Source organism: Tachysurus fulvidraco, chromosome 2, assembly GCF_022655615.1.
Source record: "Tachysurus fulvidraco isolate hzauxx_2018 chromosome 2, HZAU_PFXX_2.0, whole genome shotgun sequence".
NCBI lineage: Eukaryota > Metazoa > Chordata > Actinopteri > Siluriformes > Bagridae > Tachysurus > Tachysurus fulvidraco.
The window spans coordinates 3,866,710-3,891,432 of record NC_062519.1 but is presented as its reverse complement, the minus strand read 5'-3'; the positions used below and the strand labels follow the sequence as shown (position 1 = coordinate 3,891,432).

Sequence of the window (24,723 nt, the reverse complement as noted above, 5' to 3'; positions counted from 1 at the left end):
AACTAGAATGAAATTCCTGAACACGTTCATTGATTTATGATTTATACACTGTCCGGTGTCACCCAGTTTAGGATGGGTTTCCTTTTGAGACTTTTTCCTCTCATGGTTTTTTCCACTTATGATTTGGAAGATGAGAAGTTTTGTGGAAGATCTAGTAAACAAAAAGCTTTGTGGGGTGATCTAGAAAGATTAGAAGCTGTGTGGTAGATCTAAAAAAAAAGATACAATAGGTTTTGTGGATGCTCTAGAAAGGTGCCTTATGGACAATCTAAAAAAAGGGGGGGTGGGCGTTGTTGACTGCAGCAGATCTACAAAGCTCGGAGGCATCGTGCAAGGTCTAGAAAAGCTGTGGGAGATCTAGAACAGTGAGAATATTTGTGGAAGAACCTTGTGGTAGATTTCATTGCCATTTTTATTATCCGTCTCCTTTTTAGTTATTAACATCTGCACATTCTTTAAACTTATGACCACAACTGTACAAGAATTGTGCTATTCTATTCAATTCAAGACTGTACAAGAATACGAGGCTTAACATAGGAAGCAACAAAAATAGACAGTCTGATTAACACTGAATAAATTCTGTTCTGCAGCAAACTGTTAGGTTCAGGCTTGGTTCATGTGCCAGCAGGCTGCAGGGACTCTCTGAAACACTGAATTGAATATTTTCTTGAATTGAATCTCCTGTGATGATTAGATTAGATCTTGAGATTGGTGCCAGTGCTGACAAGGATTTGCAAGCCAAGGTTTGTTCACTAAGCTTAGTGCTGCCATCTAGTGGCGAGTGAGCGATTTGAACAGTGACATGCCAAAGGTGAGGGTTTTTTTTTTGGACACAGATTAAAGATTTGACTAAATTAAAAAAGGATTTGCAACCTGTGAGTTTGTGTGTGTGTGTGTGTGTGTGTGTGTGTGTGTGTGTGTGTGTGTGTGTGTGTGTGTGTGTGTGTGTGTGTGTGTTTGAGGTTGTATACTGAGCAGCAGCTGCTCAGGATCATTTTTTTTTTTTTTTTTGAAAGAGATAAAATGAAGTAGAGGTGAAATCATGCCTGACTGAGTGACTGATATCTGGTAATATTTTAGAGTAACGCTGTAATTGGCAGCATCCAGTCATCCAGCATCCAGCATGAAGCCCATCTAACAGCTTGTTTTCACTGCAGGCTTTAGCTCAGTCTCTAGTTGCTTCTCACAAACCAAACTAAAGACCTGACATTCACATTTTATTCACTCGATCATCTCAGATTCCTGCACCACATATTTACAATATAATTTACAATAGAAACGGCTCTGTACATCATCGACAAATACAATCTTAGAAGACTTAGAAGAAAAGGTTCCACATAGAACCTTAAAGGGTTCTATCGATTGCTTTATAATTGGAACCCCTAAATGTTTTCTCTATACAGAAAGGTTCCAGATTTTTCTGAATACACTTGAATAAATAAACAATTAAATGAAACCAGCCTGGGATTAAAAAAATAGCAAGATGCTTTGTGGAAGATCTAGAAAATGCACGAAGCTTTGCGGATTGTCTGGAAAGATGAGAAGCTTCATGGAAAAGATTTAGAAAAGGGAAAAAGTTAGTGAGATATGGAAAGGTTTGCTGAATAAATAAAAATGCAAGAAGCTTTGTGGAAGATCTAAAATAAAAAAGGTAGATTTGTGAAAGATCTAGAAAAGCAAGTAGATTCATGGACGATCTGGAAAAGCATGAAGATTTGTGGAGGACCGAGAAAAGGCAAGAATCTTTGTGGGTTTCTCAGAAAGGTGAGAAGCTTTGTGGAAGGATTAGAAAGAGGAGAATGGGTGAGAAGGTATTTTGAAGAGCTGAGAAAAAGAGTAAGAAGTATTATGGAAGATCTAGAAAAGCAGGTAGAAAAGACAAGAAAGTTTGTGGATTGTCCAGAAAGGTGAGTAATTCTATGGAACTTTGAATTCTCTGTGAAATTATTATTATTATTATTATTATTATTATTATTATTATTATTATTATTATTATTATTATTATTCATTTATTTATTTATTTATTTATTCATTTATTTATTTATTTATTATTTTTTAAAATCATTGGCCATTCACAAAGGTATGGACTTGTGAATGAAGAATTCTTAAGCGAACGTAAAAAATCTGTCCAACAATTTAGAATTTATTAGAATTAAATGAAATAAATCTAGAATTGGATTGAGGAATTTATTGACTGAATGCACATACAGCAGAAACACGCCATCAAGCACAGGGTCGACTATGAAGAACCAGAAGTAGGTGATGGAGAAGGATAAGAGTCTCAGAAGGGTCTATGTTTCATGCCATGCACAGGTCATTAGGTGCTGAAGTGGAACAGGACTTTTCTGTAGCGTAGGCTTCATTCTTATTGTTTAAATGCTGGAGATTCATGCACTCAGCTATATGCTAGACAAAATAACATCTCTAACACAAGGGTACATAGGGCTTTATAACACATTTATAAGTGCTGTAGGATCTGTTTGGAAAGCAGTACTGATGGATTTGTGAGGGGCGGTGATATTTACTGTATGTGGTGTATCCTATTATTTAGTCCATTAAAGATTGCACATCGGAGAAGATGTCTCATAAGTGTCATGGTTCCTCATGGATTCTTTGTGGAGTTTTTGACCATACACTCTCACAAATAAAGGTTCCGACATGGTTGTTTGTTAGTGTCTATGGTTGTATAAAAAATAAAAAAAAAATCTTTATCATCCATGGAAAGTTTCCATTGCACAAAAGGATCTTTTGACTATAAAAAGGATCTTTACAGGACTATGGAAAAAAATTGTCTTTTTTAAGAAGCATTTACTAAAAGGTTCTACTGTATATGGAGAGCTTTTTGCTTCTTCCTGGAACCTTTCGTTTTAAGAGAGAAAATAATTAGTTGTTAGTTGTACATTTTCCAATCAGACAAAACAGATAATACTGCAGTTCTCGATTAAACTTCAATGAAAATATTCTAGTAAGCACAACCTAATAAGATGATTCACATGCTTTATAAATGTGAACATTACAGTAGGTTCTTTGTGTGTTCTTTGGATATTATATGGCTCGGTGGATAATAAAAATAAATGTATGATTGGGCAACACTTTAAGGCTTTATGATGGATAACACAAAAACACTAGCCAAGAATTGTTTTTATAAACAACTCAAACTGCATGAAAAAGGTTTCATTAAGGTTCTACGGTTTGTAGCTCATGTGGAACCTACAGTATGAAGGTTCGATGCAGAATACAACAACGGAGGATTTCAGTGAAATTATTTGGAAAGCCAAGAATCTTTACCCATGTAAAGAACCCCCCCCCCCCCCCGATATACTTATGTGTTTTTAATTCAAAATCGTTTGTTTGTGAACTCAGTACAGTATTAAAAGGATTCTTTGCTTCTAAGAAATGTTCTTCACTTCAAAAATAGTAAGAGATCCAGACAGGGTTCTAAATTTGATCCTGAAAGGTGTGATATTAAGGACAACTTCAGAGAAGCTTTATGAATGCGATCAAAGGTTCCTTTGGATGGTTTCGGGTTAAACGCATCTAAAGTCCTTTCTAAGAAGGAAAGTGGCTGTTCGAAGGTTCTACACGAAACCTTTAAAGATGTTTCCGGACAAACAAGCCAGAGAAATGTTTGGGTTCTCGAGGCCATATGATGTTGTATTTTACCTCAGAAGGAATCCCTGAAGGTTCTAATGTACTGTAGAAGACTAGAACATGGGTTGTTTTAGAGAGGATTAGAATGCTTAATGCTATCGAGATTTAACTTTAACTAGCTTTCATTTAAAAAAAAAAAAATTAATAATCCATCAGCGTTGCTTTACAACGGTTATGCATGTGTTATAAACACCTTATAAACTTTTCAACATTATGGGCTGCGAATAAAAAGAAAAGAGTTAAAAGAAAAGAGAAAAACAGAGTATCTCTCTGCCCAAATATATACAAGGCACTTTGCCTTACTTCAGTGCATTTACAGTATATCCATCCTATATCTGTATATCTCTTTATTCCCGCTGATGAAATACTGAAAAACTGTTCGTCTTTTGCCGCAAGTGGCAGTGACTCTGACAGTAAGGCACCCGATTTTTTTTTTTTTTTTAAAGACACTCCACAGACTCGACAGACATTAAATTACACCTCGATTGCATTTATACATCAGATCCAGACTTCAGGTTTGAATTTTACTTTCGAACAAATCGGCAGAAACCATACAAGTGCACTTTTTTTTTTTTTGCATTTTGCATTTTGCTTTTTAAATGCAACCAGACCATCACTTTCTGAAACACAAGCAAATAGCCAACATAATAATAATAATAATAATAATAATAATAATAATAATAATAATAATTAAAAATAAAAGTGTATTAAACACAACTCTGTGGAAGCCTGGTGACATTTCATATAGTCTTTAAACATGATTCAGGAACTCCAGTGATGACAGACTTTGAAAATAATCAGCTATAAAAATGAAAAAAAAAAAAAACACACACACACACACACACACACACACACACGCACACACACACAACTACAACAGCAGACGTGAGACACTTCTCATCCCCGAGAAAACCATAACCATAAGAGAAACAGAAAGCCGTGGCCTAAGACGGAGGTGAGTGTGTGAAGCTTTCGAATGCAAGATTTGTCTATGTTTTTTCGCCGAATTGCAGTTTTTACGTGATGTTTGTAAGGAACCATTTGTTTTAAATCTGTAGTTAAAAGAGATGCATTATAACTACAGGACAGGATCATTTATTATTGGAAGGAGTTTGCGCTGTAGGGCAAAAGTTTGGGGACACCGAGCATATAGAAATAATAATAAATTATAATAAAAGAGGAAAACGCCGCAAAAATAAGGATCAGCTTCTGTTTTCTCGTCTGGAAAAAGGATCTTCAGTTTGGATTTGAATCGTTCTATGTGAAATATGACACACTGTCAAAAATACAGGTACTAAAGTTGTATTTTTCTTGTTACCATGACAACTACATCCTGTCTAGCTTTAAACAAACAGATATTGTAAAGTAATTTAAGGATCACTGACGCTGTTAAAGTATACAGACTAAAGAGTACGACGTAACTTAACGATGTATTATTTTATGTAATGAATTAAATAGAAAATAAGAAGCAAATTTATTGAGAAGAATAAAAATGCACTTTCAGGTTTTAGTCGTGAATTTAAGAAATACAAACCAGGGTTGGTTTGAAGAGAATATCATCATAAAATTACAATAATAAATTTTGAGAAAGTTTTAATACACTTGTTAATTTAAAAAAAAAAGAAAAGGAAAAGAAAAGAAAAAAAAACTTTAAGCCATGTTTTCTAATTTTTGATGGGGGACAAATATTAAAGGAAAATATATGGTCGCTCTCGCATGCATTTTAGAGGGAATTTAACTCTGAACACATAAATATTGTGTTAGAAACCTATTTAATGTTTGTTACTATTTGAGTAAAATGTGAGGTTCAATGGCCAAAATACTGGGGGGAAAAATGCTCTTTTAAAGCTCTCGGATAAACCGTAGTCAAATAGATGTATTTGTTCATTTTATGTGATTACAGTTAAACCTAACATCCGTGTTCAGATCATGCAGGGAAGCTGGAGTTGCCGCACAAGCTGGGGGCCAAACTATCTCAGAGCCCAATCTCACACACTAGAGACAATTTAGAGACACCAATCTGATCAGTCTACGACACACGTCCGTGGATTAAAGATGGAAACCCGGGCACCCAGAGACCCACAGGAAGAACATTGGGCGGAGACAGGCATCGAACCCCCGACACGACCCCGACCCCAAACGTTCTAATCATGAAGCCACCGTTCATATTATTAGTTATTACTGCTTATGTAAATCTTTAATATTAAAAAATGTTTTTTTTTCTAATTGGTTTATTGTAATTAGTGTAGCTCTAAGATCATAACTATGTGACGGTCGATTCCTCGCAGTTTCAGTTGATCGCATAAGGAAGTAAATAGTGAGATAGAGTGAGAGAGTGAGAGAGCATGAGTACGAGCGCGAGAGGGAGTGAGAGTGCGAGTGCGAGTGAGCCGGTTTTGAGTATTCTCTTTAATCCTGAAATATCTCTTATTCAGCTTTAAGGCATGTTTGGATTCAGCGATGATTCAGCATTATGAAACAACTCGGAAAACAAAAAAAGCAAGGTGTCAGAAAACTATTAACCGATTGTGCACGAGTAAATTTTACAACGCGTCTTTCCAATTTCTAGTCAAATAAAGTGGATTTGAAGTTATTCGAACATCTCTTCCTCCTTTATGAAGCCAGGCTTTATGTCTGCATTATAAAGGAAGTCAGTGGCGCAGGGAGAAAACCCACAATCTCACGTTCACAATTCATTTAAATATTTTTATATATATATATTTATCTTTCTCACTCGTACATTTTATCAAATAAAAATAAAACATCACTTCAACTTTTTTTTAGATACAACATTTATATTAAAATCTTTTCCCCCCCTAAATTCTTTTGCTGTAACTCTAGATACGGTTTATATAACTCTTATTATAATAATTATCATTATAATTATTCTGATTATTATCTTTCAGTAAGGATACGGTAAAACACGCCGGGGTTCGGGCACTCGGGAAACCGACGCTATGAAAACGAAAAGAAAGAAAAAAGGGATTTTTTTGATTGTTTTTTTTTTTGTTTTTGTTTTTTTTTTGCAATGCATGACACGTGTATAGAATTAATCTGCATGGCATTTGAGTGGACTTTACGAATGTTATGTCCATGATTAATATTATTATCTGAAAATGCAACTAGCTGGACATCAAAGATCGCACTCTTAATCCATCAACACCAGCTAATCATGCATATGTATGTTTATAATCGATAAATACGCTCAGTTGTAATTAACAAGCAAACACTTTTTGATAATCTATTTTAAATATATATATATATATAAATATATATATCGGTATATATATATATATATATATGTGTGTGTGTGTGTGTGTGTGTGTGTGTGTGTATATATATATATATATAAAAGACAGCAGGTGAGCATCGTATAAGTGACAGCAAGCAGAAACAGTGAAAGCGTGACTCCCGGCTGCGTCCGATCTCTTCTAAAGTCATGCGTAAAAGAAGTACAAAAAGAAGTATTCCACAGTAAATATGAAGGATTATGGGTATTTTAGAGCAAGGATCCAGATGTAAATTTATGAAACAGACGACGCCGACGGCACACACAAGACAAGTGCTGGGTTACTTTCCGTTTGTTTGTTTTTGTTTTTAACCCCAGAGTTTTAGGAAGTTTCTGCTATTCACAGTTTAAGAGACTAAACTGGAGATTGCTATCAACATGTATACAGTTCAGGGTAGAAGAGTGAACAGAGGAGTGAAAGAGAAGTGTGGTGGTCGAAAAGGTCGATTTTAGGGGAAGTGCACTGCATTGATGGGGTTATGACATCAGAGTCTAAGGGAGGAGGAGCCAGAGGCCGGGGTGTGTTCGGGGTGCGAGATCGTCTAAGTAGCATCGGTTAGCCTCTTGTAGCTGGCTGTAGAAGGTGGGGTTGAAGGTAAGGCTCCTTTCTCCAGATGAGTCTGATGAGTCTGTGATCAGGACTATACACACACACACACACACACACACACACACACACACACACACGCACACAAACAAAGGCATATAACTGTACACATCATCAAATCTGCACTTTATTCATAATAATCTTTTTTTATTGTCATTACAGAGTTTGAATTTAAAAACTACAATAAATTCTATCCATTTAATAGAAAAACTAAAGCAAAGGGGACACAAACTTTTGCACTAATGAATCTATTTAAAAAAAGGTGCAGATTTATGATACGCTCATAAAAGAATCTTTGGTGATGCAACAAGCTACAGTTTATTCAGTGAGCAGTTCAGTATGCAAGCGTTTCTGTTCAAGATTCAAGAATCGAAAAAGGAATCAACGAATCGACTCAGAGAGTTCGGCTCACCTCGGATGTCCTGTGTTTCTCCTCAGAGGAAGTGTTTGTTTCTCTGACCACTACAGCCTTGGTCACGAGCATGTCGGGATGCTGCTGTTTGGCTTCTTGTATTGCCATCGCGAGAGCCTGAAAAGGAGTGAAAATAAAAAAGGATTTATTTCATCATAAATCCTGAGGTGTTTTTTTTTTTGTCTTATATCATTTTCTCTACACAAAAAAGTCTGACTTTAATTTTCAGCTTTCACTTTATGTCGTTTCACCTGATGTTGGTCCACAGCATCGTCTCCTGTGATAATGATCCGTTTCTCGATTCTTGTCTCAGAGTATCCCCCTTTAACCGTCTGCAAGCAGAGAATGGCGGACATTTCTACATTCAGACCTTCTCTAACTCCAAACAAAAAAAAAATTGCTAATATTTTTTCAAAAAATATTTTGAAAAACAAGGCAAAAGTAAATAGAATGAAACTGAAAGCAATTTCTATTTTTCAATATTTAAACAAAAATGGAAAGGTGATCAAACAGAACCAGCGTTCACACTGCTACTAATTTTATTCACAATGCATTTATTAAAGCACCAAAGGAATCCGACAGAAGAAAAAAAATCTATAGAGGGGATAACTAACAATAAAATTCCAAAAGAAAAGGATTCAGAGATTCTATACATCCTTTTTCTTTTTTTTTTCTTAGATCTTTTAAGACCTCAATGAAGCGCGTAAGTCCGATTTCTAATAGTGTAATGTAAGGTTAATTTTGCTTTATTTATTATTTTATTAATCATTAAAAAAAATTTATAACTATCGCGTAAATACACATTCATAAAAATAAATAAATAAGTAAGTAAATAAACAAAGCCACAACTTGTCTCACTGAGTAAATTAAATGAATAACTTTACACGTAAAGTCTTCCACTTTACTGGTGAGACAGTATTTATTAGGTAAACCCCAGACTTTGTTCCATTCAATATAATTGTATAATGAATTCCAAAAGGGTTTGCTTTTAGGAAAAATATTGACCTTCGTGACCTGTGTCGTAGTTGTGGAAGTGACGTTTTCGTTGCTGATGGGAGATATGATAAATTCCTTCCCAGTGCTGCCCGTTTTAATCTGGAAAACAACCCCAGAATATCAGACTGAACAGTTTACTTTAAACTGGATACAAAATGTGAACCTATCAATGGATGGATGGATGGATGGATGGATAGATTCTTTATTGCAATTGCACAAGGGCAACAAAATTAAGCATCAGTCCTTATGGTGCATAAAATTGTAGTGTAGTGTAGTGTATTGTAATGTAGTGTAGTGTATTGTAGTGTATTGTAATGCAGGGTACTGTAGTGTTGTGTAGTGCAGTGTATTGTAATGTAGTGTAGTGTAGTGTACTGTTATGTAGGATATTATAGTGTAGTGTATTGTAGTGTAGTGTATTGTAGTGTAGTGTATTATAGTGTAGTGTATTATAGTGTAGTGTAGTGTACTGTAGCATATTGTAATGTATCGTAGTGTATTGTAGTGTAGTGTTCCTTAGTGTAGTGTAGTGTAGTGTAATGTAGTGTAGTGTAGATGTGTATATATATTTGTGTACACTCACAGGTGAGCCGTTCTCTTTTGCTTCCTTTAGCCTGCTCTGTTTCTGCATCTGCAACAGACCATCAGAGAGTGTGTGTGAGAGTGTGTGTGACTGTGTGTGTGTGAGAGAGAGAGAGAGAGAGAGAGAGAGAGAGAGAGAGAGAGAGAGAGAGAGAAGAGTTGAATTAGTTAGTTTAAAGGCTTTAGTTTGGAAGCGGCGACACTAAAGGAAAGTGCAAAGCCGGTGTCCAGACAGCAGATGGCACAATCAACTCGCTATTAAGGGGAAAAAAATAGGGACAGTTCAAGACGTTTGCCGGTAGAGGGCAGTGTGTGTTTACAGTTAGACGTGTTATCTTCAATGGAAATTAAAAAAATGCTGTAAGATAAACAAAAAAAAGCAAAAGATAAACTGTGTCTACACCAAACATATAGCGATAAAGCCAACACAGACGACAGAGGCCGTTTGACAGAGAAGAGCTCGTGTGTGTGTGTGTGTGTGTGTGTGTGTGTGTGTGTGTGTGTGTGTGTGTGTGTGTGTGTGTGTGTGTGTGTGTTTGCGCATCACATGCAGGATGATTAGACTACACAGGACACTCGGAGAGAGCAGACACACAACATACCGGATCTCCCTCCTGTGGCTGGATGACATCATTGTCGGAGACTACGGTCTCCTCACAGTTACCATCACTGTCACCCAGCTCCTGCACAGGCTGCTGCTACACACCACACCACACCACACCACACCACACCACACCACACATTTGTTTCACACAGCCTGCTCTTATAAGGACATACACAATATTCCCTGAAGCCAACTTTAAAAACAAATTCTAAAAATAATTGTCTCAGCTCGTCGGGTGAGAGATAAACGGCACGGCAGAAAGCTGTGATTAAATTTTAATAAGACACCTGTGGGGTACACAGAAGGGCGGTGATCTCGCGCCTCACACACACACACACACACACACACACACACACACACACACACACACACACACACACACACACACACACACACACACACACACACACACACACACACGCACACACACACACAGAGGAGATTAATGAATCGTCTTCCTTCTTTTATCTCATTAATTTCCTGTCGATTTTCTGATTATCTAACACTAACGTCATCCAGCAGAAGAAATTTCTAAAAATAAATAAATAAATGTAATTCTAGATTCTACCTTGTAATGAGGAAATGAATGAAATTTGATCTTAAATTTACAGTTTCAGTATACAATCATGGTGGTTTAATCTTTTTCTGGAAAAAACTTAAAACTCATTTTATATTCAACTGTAATTCATACATCATTTGTGTTTATTTAATATTATATAGTTTTTTTATACTTTTCTTTAAGCAATTTTATAATTTATCAATTTATTTTATATTCAGTTTAAAAATAAAAACACGGGAGTCATGAAACGAATTTTAATTCTAATTTTAATAAATCTCCTAAATTATATATTTATAGAAAAAAAATTAAATCTAAAAAATTATTCCTTAGGGGTGGCAATAGTTTTGTCACTGAGATTGTTTTATAAGTATTTATTTATTTATTTATTTATTTATTTATTATGGAGGTGAATCGGTTCTAATAATTTAATGTATTTTTTAATGATCAAAACAGTAGTGATTTTTCCCAGGAGCGCAGAGGAAATACACTACAACTGATCTTGTACAGTACCTGATCTGGGAAGTCTGTAATGTGAGGAAGCCCAGAACCATTGGACTGAGGTTCCACAGTGGAGTCTCCTTTTCTCAGCATATGCGCCATGCTCACTGCGGTCCTATCTTTCTTGGCCACAGGCGGCTAAACGGAAACAGATTTACACAAGTATTACGTTACAATCTTAATCACTTACTTTTAACACAGTTTTAATAATGATGAGTAATGTTTATCTGACTGCAATCATACCAATATTATACAAAGATAACACAACACAAAAGAGAAATATGAAATATATTCTCACAACAGACGTTACCTCATGCTGATTAGAAAAGTGGCACCGAAGATGTGTTTTCCTGAAGTAAACTAGCTAGCTTGATGTTTCCTGTACTGACTTAGTAACATCTTCATATTCGACTAATGTTAGCAATATTTCCCATTTGTTTTAGAAAGAGTAGCTTTACACAATTTTTTTATATTATATAAAGCATTAGCTACAATTTTGTGAGCTACATAAGCACAGAATATTTGCTAATATAGCTAGCAGATAAATGTGCCAACTGGCTAACTAGTGATATTAATTTTAACTGGAAAGTAAAATGATTAGCTGTGTAGAAGAATAATATATTGTTTTATCACAGTAAGGCAACTATCTGTTGTGGATTTTATGGTTGTTTTGACATATTTATCATTGTTTTATGAAAAACTCAAATTGTTAATTTGAACAAATTACACATGGATATAAGGCTGAATGGCTGGATGTAAATGGATGAAAATGAACAGAAAAAAGATGACCCAAAAAAAAAAAAAAGGAAATAATATCAACCAAAATCAAACGATTACCAAAAAAGGAAGAAATAAATCTCAAAACCAATGTAAATAAAACCAAAAAAAAAACCAATGATGTTCTATAAAATGTCCAAACACAATAAAATCAAAGGTCCAATAAAAAGGATGGAAGACATATTTGTGAGTTCTGTAGATCCACAACTTGGTGTCTGGAACCAGAGCAGCGGAAATGGTTCCTTACAGGTTCCACTTCATGGTGGATGTGTTCTTCATGTACTCTCTCCTTTGTGAGCAGCCCATCATGAGATCCTGTGATGCGGGTGATGCTGAAGTCCTCCGAAACTCCGTGCTCAGCCATGCTCCTGGAAGACTCCTCCAGTCCACCATGAAGTTCCATGAACGCACTGAAGTCGGCCTCGGCCTCTAGGCTGGAAGTGGAACTGACCGTCATGCTGGAGCACTTACGCTCGATGCCCAGGTGGGCATCCCTCAGAGTCACTGCTGTGTTACGATCGTACTCGTATTCACTGGCAGACAGTGGCCTTCGCTGTGGGACACAGACAGACCAGGAGCAGCAAGGCAGTGTTACTCCACCGATATTAAATAAGAGAACAGGAACTGATGGAAGGGATGATGTTGTTTGTCTAGAAACTGAACATGCAACATTTACAGTTGGTCAATCAACTAAAAAGAATGGAAAGTGTGAAAGCAAGGTTACTGAAGTGACAAGTGGTCAAGGGGAAGAGGCAGTGCTGTTCATTTTAACGTGAATCTTTAATTTATAATTCAGCTAACATAGCAGGATCATATCCTGCAATGTAGCAATAACATGTTAAAAGCTAGATGTCCAAACTTTATTCAATCATCATGATATTGAGTTACTTACATCATTGTCTAATTTTTAGGTTGTTTAGCATGTTTAGTTAATATATTGGTTCCAGTATTTATGGCTTTAACTCATGAATAGTTTCAGTCTTTAGGGTTTTATACGTTGGGGGGTATTTAATGTAGGGTGTATCTCTTGCTTAAGCTGAATATTTTAGGTTTAAGTACTGTATTTATTGTTAAAACCCTTGATTAGTCCATGATTAGGATCTGTTTATTTTGATAGATTAGATCCAGGATATGAAGCTATAAAGCTTACTGAGTCCCAGTTTTGAAAACTGTAATGCTTGGTTAGTGGTTAGTCTGCTGTGGTCTGTGGGAACTAAAAACTGGGAAGTGGAGAAAATGGTTGTGTTCCCCTTCAAACCTCAAATTCCAAAAAAAAATCAAACGGTTACTTGAGTGACAAACAAAAGACTGAGGAGGTGGAAGCAATTGTGAATTGTGTTCTAAAGCTCTGACTCTTGTCTTGATCCAGTCTTTAGGTCTCTAATATAATATTTATAATATAAATATTAATAATTATATATTTATATATTTAACTTCCTACGAACTGGTGTCCACATATGTGGACATCACATTGCATCTAAAATGCAAGCCAAACCAAAGCTCGGGTCTTGGGAGGTTGATATATTTTAAATGTATAATGCTATAATAAAGTCTTCTTTCTTTTTAATTCTTGGCTAGTCCTAATTATTAAGGAACACACTCGTAATAAGTCCCGAAATTTAAGGGTCTAACTCTTGGCAAATCCTAGATTTTAGGGTCTTAACTTCCGTTTAGTCTGTCTCAAGGGCTCTAACTATTGTTTTATCTGAGTTTTGCCTCTTAGCCTCAGTTTTCAAAGTTTTATTTTAAATAAACATTACTAAGTGCCAATAATCTTGGTTAGTTCCAGGTTTTTAGCCTCTGTCTCTTGGTTGGTCCTAATTTTGGTTGGAGTCGTGTTTTAGTTCTAAGTTTTAGTCGTAAGTACATAGACTTTTTATTTTAACTGTTTCAATCTTCAGTGCTGTCTCGTCTTGATGGTCTTTCAGGCTCTGTGTAAAATGAATGATTTTATTATGTAAAAATTACACTGTGGAACATCCTTCTGATTTGGAATATGGGTCTAAATTTTGGAGGAGACAATTAAAGCTTCGAGGTCGCAATCTAAATGACTGAATTGTAAATTAAATCGATACAGCCAAGAAGATTAAAGGATTCATCACTGGAGATGAGTGGACGGATTTGAATGTTCTGAATTTTTCACTTAAAAATGAGGAATAAAGCCATGCAAAAAAAAAAAAAACAGCTAAGATGCACGGATAACCATGGAGTTAGTGAATATAATAGACCTTGACTTCATCTATTGTCTCTTCGTAAATGGCAGGAGTGGAAAGAGGCTCCTGTAAGAGCAGGAAACAGAAAGAAAGCATCTTTGAGTTAGCTATAGTACATTAAAAAGAAAGAAAGAAAGAAAGAAAGAAAGAAAGAAAGAAAGAAAGAAAGAAAGAAAGAAAGAAAGAAAGAAAGAGAACTTTTTTGACACTTTACAAAGTGCATACTGCAGGATAGATTGTTTAAAAGCTCTTTTTAAGCACCTGGTAAAGCTTTTGGCACAGAACTGGATGGAGTGCACTGAATATTTGGATTTCAAATCATTTCTTTAAATTGATTAACATTGTTTACATTTGGCTTGTTAAATTCATCAAAGATGGTGTTCTAGATTGAGATTAAAACACTTTGCATTCCAGCCATGATCTCAGTATAGTCTATTGGTCAAAAATGGGGGGAAAAAATAACATCCTTTATCACTGTCATGAAAACACCATCTGCTTTGGTTGGCCATTTCAGGGCCTGCCTTGGGCAATCAAAACAAACCAACAGCAAAAACCTTGTGATTCAAAGCTCGACAGCAGCCACACTGTTTTCGGCAATCATAGTGTTGGAGATTGTGAGATGAGATTATGTTGCTCTCACATGTTTATCATAGCGCTGGATCCACACACATTTTTATGCCAATGTGTCTCTAGATCTTAATGAGAATTTTTTTTTCTTTGCATCAGATCTTGGCCTAATTCAAATTCCTTTCCTTTGTTTCTCCACCAAAAAAAATCTGTTTGCACCTCAAAGTGCAATCAAAGTGTGATAAAAAATAACGGGTTCTGTGTTGGAGTGAGAAGGGCAAGGAGTCTCATGACAGCCATTTTTAGATTTTTTACAAATGCCTATTACATATTTGATGGAAACCTCATGCAGCATACATTTCTCTTTATGACTTCAATCATCACATGATGTGCTGTACAAGAAAAGTAGCTTTGTGATAAATGGTTTTCATTACACAGACTGGCCAATTGCTTAAATTTCTGGTTTATATAATTCACACACGTTAAAGATTTAGCTGAAGCGATTAGAGATCTTGGAGAGAAATTAGTACTACTGTTTTCCAGCAGGAACATCATGGATGTTATGGAATACCAAGCAAAATGTCATTGAATTGTTAACACGATGCAAATCGTTCAAGAGTCCGCTTCGGAACTCAATGACTTCTTCTGCAAAAACAAACAGCATGGAGAAGTCTTGAGTACCTGAGAGGCAAAACGGTATGTAAGAGAGCCTTGATTTCCTTGCAACAACTTCACAAATGGGAGCTGTAGAAATTCGGTTGGAAGGAAAAAGCAAAGCTCATGGTTGAAGAGAGGGGAAAGCAAAGGTGTTGGGTTGGATGGGAGAGTCAGGGCTTCCTAATGGTCTCATGCGCAGGCAATGTTACAAAAACCCTAAACCGATGTGGCCTTCTCCATCCCCTCTCTTTATAGAAACTGGTGGAGAAGTTAAACGGGTTTTCAAGCAATAGCAAGGAACATGATGGAATGTGTGAGTCAGCTGGAAGCTCATGCGATGCTTTGTTCCAATGATTGAAAACAGAAGATGCCAAGCAGAGTTACCCCATGCTGTTTCTTCAAAACTTCTGGTGCAGGCTCTTTGCTGGTATTACGGCTATTTCTTAGGATCAGTCCTGACTCTCTGGCCTTCTTGGTTTTCACTGGAGGAGTTGGAGGTCCACTTTTCTGCAGTGCTTGGTTCTTGGAGGAGAACATTTGAACTTCCATGGCCACTTCATCAGACTGGGGAAAACCTTCATACCCTGCTTTAGGGGTATATTTAATCAACTCTTCATACGGAATAGTATTTCCTTTGTGCAGACACTCGCTATACATGGTTGATTGCTGCTCATTGGTGCTCAAGATGTCATGTTCTACTTCCACCATGGGTAAAGGTGATGCCTCTTGAGATCTGGTGATTTTGTTGGAAGTAAATAGAGTATACGAAGAGCTTGTGTCTCTGGAATCAAACCCGCTTGGGTCAAATTGTCTCTCTAGAGATTCATACATGCTATGTCTTTTAAAATGTCTTTTTATCTGTCTCGATTCTTCACCAATATCTATATCATCTCTGTACTCTTGACTCCTTGCCCTCTCTGGTTTCAATGGGACGATCCTTGTTATTTCGGTATGAACATGCCCTGCAACCTTTGTCCTTCGCTGCACCTTTTCTGCAAGCACCTCTTCTAGACTCTCCTGTTCAATATTGCTAATCTTTTTTTCAGCCACAAATTCATCCATTCTCTGGTTGTATTCATTCTCTGGCTCCTCTTCATTTTCACTGTTGTCGATCATAATGATTTTGGTAACCTCAAACTTGATCTCTGATCTTCTTTTAACCTCATCTTTTATGGGCCCATTGATTGAGTCAGAACCATCTTGCTGATCATCAACATTAATGCTCTTCAAATCAACCAACACTTCCTTTAGTTGATCGCTTGCTTGTCGTTTGGCATCATCGAACCCTGACTTGTCCAGAACAGGATTTGCTGGATTTTCTTCAATGGCTTTGTTAAGCTCCTTTTCCTTCTCTTCATTTAGTGGCCTTTCTTTCATTTGTTCCTCTATCTTCTCAGGCAGGTTTTCTGACCAGCTTTCAATTCCTGGTTTCCTGGTTGGTGTCACCTCTTTTCCAGATGTATTATTGTCTTCATCAGATTCCTCTTGCTGTATGTTTGAGGTCTTGTTTTTAGATTCATAAACAAATTCCTGTCTTCCCAAATTCAGACTCTGTGGTCTCCTTTCTTTATGCGGTTTGTCTGAAGTATATTCCTCTTTTGATTCTTGTAATTTGACCACCTTGGTTTCTGTGGTCTTTGGTTCAGTCGACACCTCTTGTACTTGGTCTTCCCTCAGGCCAATCCCATACTTTGATTCATCGTTTTCTGGCGTCTTAGGAGATGGAAAGGTGTCCATCTGAACCTGCATTTCTTTACCATCTTCACCAGTTACTTCAATGTGAATCATTCTTCGTTCTAAAGGTACTTCAGCAACCAAAGGCAGAGGAGAAACATTGGCTTTGCTCTTATCTGTCTCTTCCATTTCATAGTCAAGTTGGTAAGTGTTCTGTTTTTCAATTAACACCCACTCCTCAGAACCCTATGTGTTGATACAAATGGAAGATTGTTAGCGTTTACTGTCAAATAAGGTGAAGATAAAGTTTTGTAAGGTAAATATGGCAGTTAAAGCTTATTTCATTAGGAGTTAAAGATTTGCAAGCAAAGCAACCTCGGGCGAAATCACCAATGTCTTCTGGATGATGTCCTCCATTGAAAGGCTGTTAATAGGTTCCCTTCCACCTGCTCCAATTGCCTCCTGACGGTCATGACAGAGACCAGCAGGAGAAAGCGAAGAACAGTAATTAACCGCTATCTCACTATGCTCCATTTACAGTTTAAGGTTAGTTAAAAAAATAAGAGACTCTGTTATTCACTTCACTGAAAACAAGTAAACATTAACAGACAAACAATTATTAAAAATGCACTTTTTATAACCACTGAAATTCTGGCAGTTGGCTTAATTGGACAAATACAATACAAGCAACCAACTATTGCATTTAGCCTTGTCAAGAAAAAGTAACAATTTTCTTGTCCATGCAAACACACATACTAGAACATCCTGTATTCACAAAACTAATCCAAATTAATATACACTCTTAGAAAAATAGGATGATCGACGGTTTCTGACAAATGTTACCCTAGAGAGAGCATAAAGATCGCTAGAAGTAAGTATTTGTGTTAAGACTTGTGCAAATAGTGTAATAAAACTTTATCTGGACCGTACATATCTAGAAAAAGTCTTGTAGCTCCTAACTGCTGTATTTAAGAGTATCACCTACTTACAAATTAGTTTTAGTGCTACATAGTTTAAGTTTTTTGGTGCTAAGATCTTTGTGACTTCCAGAACAAGTTTAACAATTTATTACACAAATTGAGGCTCACAGTAGATAATAGTCAATATCCTTAAGCTAATAACTTTAAAAGCAAGTGATCGGGTGCAATCCTATTTAGTTAGGTGATAATTGAGTGCCTTGTTTAACTGAGAAAATGTAATCTCAAGTTTGATCACGATAAGATTCAGTTCCATTCAAGTCCCAGGGCTTTCTTTTAATCGCTTGTGGCTGAGGCTAATCTTGCCAGCTAATCAATGTGACAATGTGATATGTCTTTAGAACGTATGATGCAATCTAATTTATATTTCTAATTTATCCATGTAAAATGCAAAACTGATTATGAAATGTCTTTCTAATGTCCATCAACAATTGACTAAACTTCAAGTTGGGAATAAATGAATGTAGGTAATCAAGACTGGCTCCATTTTAGACACTTAAATCAGGAAAAAGAAATCCTAAAGAGTTCATCGGTATCAATATCCACTATATGACTATTTTAAAGTATTATTATGTCGCTTTGTAGAAGCCAACATTCTATTTTCCTATTTAAGCTTAGACAAACATTTATCAAGAGTAACTCCTCCTAGGGCTTTCGATCCACATGCACCACATTCGGGTATGTTGTAGACGCTGGTCTGAAGTTTGCTGCTATTACTTTTCTAAGCGATCCGAGTACCGGTACTTCTGGTACCGGGCCTCAAAGTTTAGAGGTTTATAACTCGGCAAGCTTTCAAACTATCAACACCAAACTCGGCCAGCTCCTTTAGGGTGATACTCTGAACAAAGTTTTAAATTGGTGTACCGACTGGCCTTCGGATTGTGCCGCAGCCTTTGCTTATACTTCAAACATCAAAGTTTGTCACAACGAACTTTACAAATCTAGTTTATTACTGACATTAATGGTTAAATATTTAAACTTTACTCCAAGGAAGTCTCCAATATAAACAAAGAAACTGGAGTTATTCATACTTTAGGTGTGTTTCAAATAATTTCAGGGTTTTTTTTTTGTCAAATGCCTGATTTTAGAGGTGAAGGACGAAATGAATGCTAAAAGTCTTCCAAAGAAAATGATTACAAACCACACAACAGATGCAGAAATGCAGAATTTACCACAAATTGAACTATAAATTATATTTTATGTGAAGCCCTGATAACTAATCTGGGATTTTTTTTTTTACAGCTCTGTGCTTTTACATGCAGATAACTAGTGTGTTTGGCAAGAACAACAAAACTGTAAGATGTTTTTACTGCCCCAAAGTGGCAAATAAAATGTGATGTCTTTCAAGTTCATAAAATTCTTAACGATGCTTCAGAGCTGCTGTTTTTATACCTTGTCATTAAAATTCACTATTAATTCTAGGGCACAGTTAATGAACTACAGTATAATCCCAGATATAACTTTGCTCCATAAGGCTTCCAATCAGAACGTTCTGGAAAATTGCATCATGGATTCATCTACGGTAAATGCTGCATCTTGATCAGGGTGGAAACATTTGAGTCTAACTAAGACTATCCAGAAATACAACTTGGATGGGATACTAGTCTAATTCACAGCACACACACCACACACACCCCACCTGTCTAGTGTTGCCAGTCAGCGATACCAGTGGACGTTAGGAAGAAACCAGAGAACATAGAGGAAACCCAGACATACTGTAGTTGGGAGAACTTGGGCAAAAACTCCACCACAGTTTATGACTGCTACCCCATGACCCCAGGAGAATTTCATTTGACATCACTATTTCTAAAGGAAGCAACCACTGCCATTTCTCAAATTATAGCTGAAGGAGATAATATCGATCTGCTGTCAGTTGCTCCGTTCAACACACACAATTCTTCAAAAAGTAGCAGAATAAGTTTTCACTTTTGGCAACAAACTCAACTGATGTCCAAAGGCTTTGTCTGGAACTTTCTACATCAACAGTACCAATCATCATCAACACCAGGAAAGATATATTCTCTGTGTTTTTCCTGGGGGATTCACATTCTTCCACTTTTCCTTGATATACCACCTTTATACTTGATTATATGAAGCAAAGTACATATTATCAATCCTCGTTATAACGAAGCTTTGAACAACTTTCGGTGTAGTAATACAGGTAGCTGCTAGGTTACAGTATATGATATAACATGCAATATGTTACAACATATATCATAATGATTTATTTTTACATTTTTCTAAGCAAATAGACATAATCATTCACAAAATATCCAAGCAGCTTGATGTCTACAATGTTTTCCCTGAACTGAACATGCCTAACATAAATCTATGGGAAAATATTATTTTGTCATTTCAAACTCTAAAAGCAAGCATTTATTAAAAAAAATAAATAAAGAAACACCCTACAGCCATTTAAATAGAGCACTGAAAGCTCAATCATGACGTTTGTTGTTGTTGTTTGTTGGAGTTTATCATTGGAGTATTCCTTTAATAGAAGTCTGGTACAATTTTCTCAGGAGAAAAACAAGTCCAAGGCTTTCAGGGCTGGTTGGACATAAAATAATATGACGGGGGGGAAAAAGGAAAAGCAGAACATGCCGTCGGCAACGATCAAAGAAAAATGACTCAAAATCCCAAAATGCAATAAAGCACCTTGACCAAAAAGGTTTGAATTTTTGGAAAACAGATTCATAAGAAAGCATGTAAATTAAACAAACAAACAAATAAATAAATAGAAGTTTTTCTTGATTAAAATGAAAATACAATTGTGCATTACATAATAAAAAAAAAAAAAAAAAAAAAACATGCACTTCATCATATAGACAAACTCGTTTTATTGCTGGACTTTAAAAATCAAACCAGTAAGTGCTGTAAAAAAAAAAAAAAGAAAAAAAAAAAAAAACGAAGGACACATGAGCGATCCAGGCTTTTAGCTCCACTATTCAACCCTAACATTATCCTCATACTCACAGCCTTTTTCTCGGGCGTGTCACCCGGTGAGGTCGCTGAGAGTCGCTTTTCCCGGTTAATAAGCTTACTGTTGGGTTCCCTCAAGGCTCGCTTCAGCTCATTGATGCTTGCCTGGTGCTTCAGCAGCATGTCTTCTGATTTATCCAGAAACTACAGAGTGGGAAAGATGAGACAAAGATTTTCACTGCTTCATATGAGTGAAGATGAGTCAGTTTTAGCAAGAGCGTTTTAGATAAAAACTGGTGGTTGAACGAAACAAGTACAAGCCGATGACCGCGGATGACAAAAATTACCTACGAAGTTATATTTTCTTATCTGATTCACAGCTGGAATTAATGTCCATTTAAATGGACAGCTTGATATTTGTCAATTATCCGAGGAGAAAAGATAGTAAAGTAGCAATGAAAATGCCTACAACCCTTTAACACATGCAGTATTTAAACATACAGATGTCTGTAATTGTCTACTATTGCTCTGATTAACAGAGGAAAAAGTAATGGCACCCCTTCCACCAATCATTTTTTTTGGTCTCCCAGCCAAAGCGTCATCAGGACCCGCACAAGAGCCCAAATTTATGATGTTCCTTGCTTAGGAAGCAACACAGGTTTCATCTTCTGTTTTTTAGCAGCTCTACTATTACTTTTTGACTGATATAGATTTCGGCCAATCGGCTCTGTTTTGCAAGCATTTGCAATACTACAAATCTGTTGGTGATAAGACAGATTTTAATTCCAGATCAATGAAAGCCCTGGACTAACAGTTACCTCCTGTTTGTGTCGAGGAGTCGACTCCGTGTCCAACTGAGAAGTCCCAGGTGGAAGCAGAATATAGAGAAGCACACAGATCGAGGCAGTAAGTAGAAAGGAAAAGAGCATTCAAAGACAGGTAGAATTAAATAGAGGACAGAGAAGACAAGATGTGCTTAGTGGATGTGTTAAGATGACAAAAACAAGCGAAAGAGAGAATAAGGTCCCTTTCTTCCTGTTCCATGCGTTCTAATGAGAAATTGTGGGAAATGTGTAAAAAGTCCAGAATACATTTTGCTGATAAAACTTTTAATGTTAATGTTTAATGGCATAAGCTCATTATTTCTGTCAGAATAACACAGAACCGTCCACAGCACAGAATGTTATTAAACGTGTTGATAACCGGACATTTATTCTTGTTTGGCATCCAGAGTCTCATTTTGTCAGCAAAATGGGGTCAAAAGAAAGACAGAGATCATCTAAGCAGGGTGTAGGAGAGGCATTGTGAAGAACCAGTCTAAGAACCAGTTTAGGCAGCATTTACATGATGGCATAAAAATTAATTAATGAATAAACATAATTATGTTCCTCGTTGTCAGGAACACATGATGATGGCATACAGCCTGACTGGTGGTTGCCATAGTGACATCATAATGTGTTGCACCAATAGCGCATTGCTAATAGCTTCAAATATTCTTGAACACGTTCAAATAATATATGGATTATTCTTTTGTTTTTGTGCTTCCTGGATGTTCCTGTTGTAACCTAGAAACAGCATTAGTCATTAAATAGGGATCGAAATAGGTTAGAGTGTTAGCATAGCTAGCCTGCAGCTTTGACATCCTATAGTTCATTGGATTTTAAGACTAAAGACTAACCTGGAAAATTATCAGGAACGACAATTTATTGTACTGGATCATTTGTCATCTCCATTGTAACCTGTCTGAGAAACTAATTCATTTATTCTGACAGTATCCTATTGCACAATAGATCATTATTTATTATTTGTAATCTAAATAAGGTATGTCTTATATTTCCTTCTTGTGCGATATAAATACATTTGTCTTGCATAGTCCAAAATGCGACAGTGGAAAAAAGTGAATGTTTCACCCTCACCCAAGTGCTTGTTCATTAGCATGTAAAATTTGAAGGCTTTATCTTCATCCACTAAAATTCTGTGTAAGGTTATCAACAGAGGCTGAAAGCCAACAGTCCAACGAGTCCTGAATCATTTTATATCAGACCTGTGGCTATAAAATCGTTCGTTTGTTTATACTAATTGAAAATATCCCAGAAGTCGATTTCCATCCTGCCTGCAGACTGCAATGCTAGTGTACTGGTAAAAAGGGTTAATTGCTATATTTATGTGTTATATTGGTTATATAAACTGAAAACATGAACTCTTATTTAAAATTAATTGTTACTCATTTTACTCATTTTTATTTAGACCCTCATTACGAGTTACAAATCTTACAGGTCTTTTTTCTTCTCTCGTTTAGCCTGCCTTATTAATGAGACATGACAGAGTTTTGCCTCGCTACAGGCCATATGATTTGAAAAGCATGATGAGGTAAATTTTTTGGCTGTTTGCTAACATTAATTGGCTATATTGAACTAACAGCGTGTTTCTTTGCCAATGCCAGGTTAGATTAGCACTAATTCCGGCAGCTAATCTAACTAGCTAGGCAAGCACCCAAGTCAAATTCTAGTTAATGATAAATATTGGTACAGGATATTTGATTTCTGATTAATTCATTAGTAAAGTACACAGCATTGATCATTCATATCATCAGTCCATCCAGGATTTTGTGATTTTGCGACTGGGTCGAAAATTAATACAGCTACCATAGAAAGTAATTACACTAGTAGGAGTTTTCACTAGTAGGAGTGTAAAAGAAGAATCCTGTGTTTGTAATTTCATCAATTTAATTGCTTTGGGGCAAAAAAACAAAACAAAACACAAAAAAACGTTTTGCAAATTTTTTGTAGCAAAATCATTTTTCACCACAACAATCAAAAAAAGTTTATTGATATGATTAATAAACTAGAAATGAACAATCTTTTTGAGCATAATGGTATAGTTGCTTATGACATTTGTTGGACATAATATCATGAAAAATTTTGTTTTTCAAAAAATAAATAAAATCATGTTTTTGCTTTATAATTTTAAAAGCAGTTTTGATGAGAAATTTTTTTTTTGTTGGTATTTCCAATCCTTTTAATCATTTAATCCTAATTTTAATACATTTGTTACACTAGTTACATTAGTTTCCTTGTTTCATTTCATTTCTCTGTATTTTATTTACCCACTAAAAAGCTTATTGTGTTTAAGTGTTTTGAATTCTTTCTAAACTGTTTTGACTTCTTTATAAATTGCTTTGACTCATCATCTCATAAATTCCTCTCAGTTGTTTAGCTGTGCTTCAAACAACAGCCATGTTTTCACTCTTTACCTTAATATCTTTCTTCCTGGTTGGGGTGGTGACACCAGAATCTTCTTGGTCCTGGTCAAGACTCAGGTCAGGTTCTCCATCCTCATCTCCTGAGAAACACTGTGTCTCACTCCTCTGGGATACAGCATCCTGACGTTCCAACATTGTAGACAGCGGCCTGGAGAACTCTGATCAAAAGCATGTCAACAATTTTCACTAAAGCCTAATAATAACCAAATAAAACAGGGTTTAAAATAAAAAGATGGTCTTTAAGGGTTCTTTAAGGGTTCTTAGCTTCCAAATGTGGGTTGTTCTGGAAAACCTACACTATAGATGTGATGTAGCGTTCTTCATAGTATTCTTCAATATTCCAATAATGGAAGAACTGAAGAAGCAGTTTAGGGCATCATACTAGAACTTCAAAAGTTCATTCAAGCATAATGAGTTTCCGAAACATTAGGAAAGTGATGAGCTCTAGTGATAGTTTGTGTAGGAACTAATTATAATAG

The 24,723-nt window shown here is 36.1% G+C and overlaps 1 protein-coding gene across 7 annotated transcripts in view; it reads right to left on the bottom strand.

Annotated features, from left to right (window-relative positions):
• Nucleotides 1-2,173: 2,173 nt before the first annotated feature.
• LOC113656439 (band 4.1-like protein 1) overlaps nt 2,174-24,723 on the bottom strand; it is a 97,592-nt gene continuing 75,042 nt past the window's right edge. Inside the window, exons 12-25 of one of the 7 annotated variants that reach the window (XM_047808003.1) lie at nt 24,236-24,402; nt 21,801-21,836; nt 21,037-21,186; nt 17,462-17,548; nt 15,797-17,332; nt 14,204-14,254; nt 12,223-12,528; nt 11,211-11,336; nt 10,140-10,235; nt 9,539-9,586; nt 8,974-9,054; nt 8,211-8,291; nt 7,960-8,076; nt 2,174-7,581 (exon numbers count right to left, since the gene is read on the bottom strand). In XM_047808003.1, the coding sequence (XP_047663959.1) occupies nt 7,576-7,581; nt 7,960-8,076; nt 8,211-8,291; nt 8,974-9,054; nt 9,539-9,586; nt 10,140-10,235; nt 11,211-11,336; nt 12,223-12,528; nt 14,204-14,254; nt 15,797-17,332; nt 17,462-17,548; nt 21,037-21,186; nt 21,801-21,836; nt 24,236-24,402 (2,888 nt within the window). In that variant the 3' untranslated portion in view covers nt 2,174-7,575. Of the gene's footprint in view, nt 7,582-7,959; nt 8,077-8,210; nt 8,292-8,964; nt 9,055-9,538; nt 9,587-10,139; nt 10,236-11,210; nt 11,337-12,222; nt 12,529-14,203; nt 14,255-15,796; nt 17,333-17,461; nt 17,549-21,036; nt 21,187-21,800; nt 21,837-24,235; nt 24,403-24,723 lie in introns of all 7 variants that reach the window. The other 6 variants (XM_047808001.1, XM_047807998.1, XM_047808012.1 and 3 more) reach the window with 6 other exon arrangements.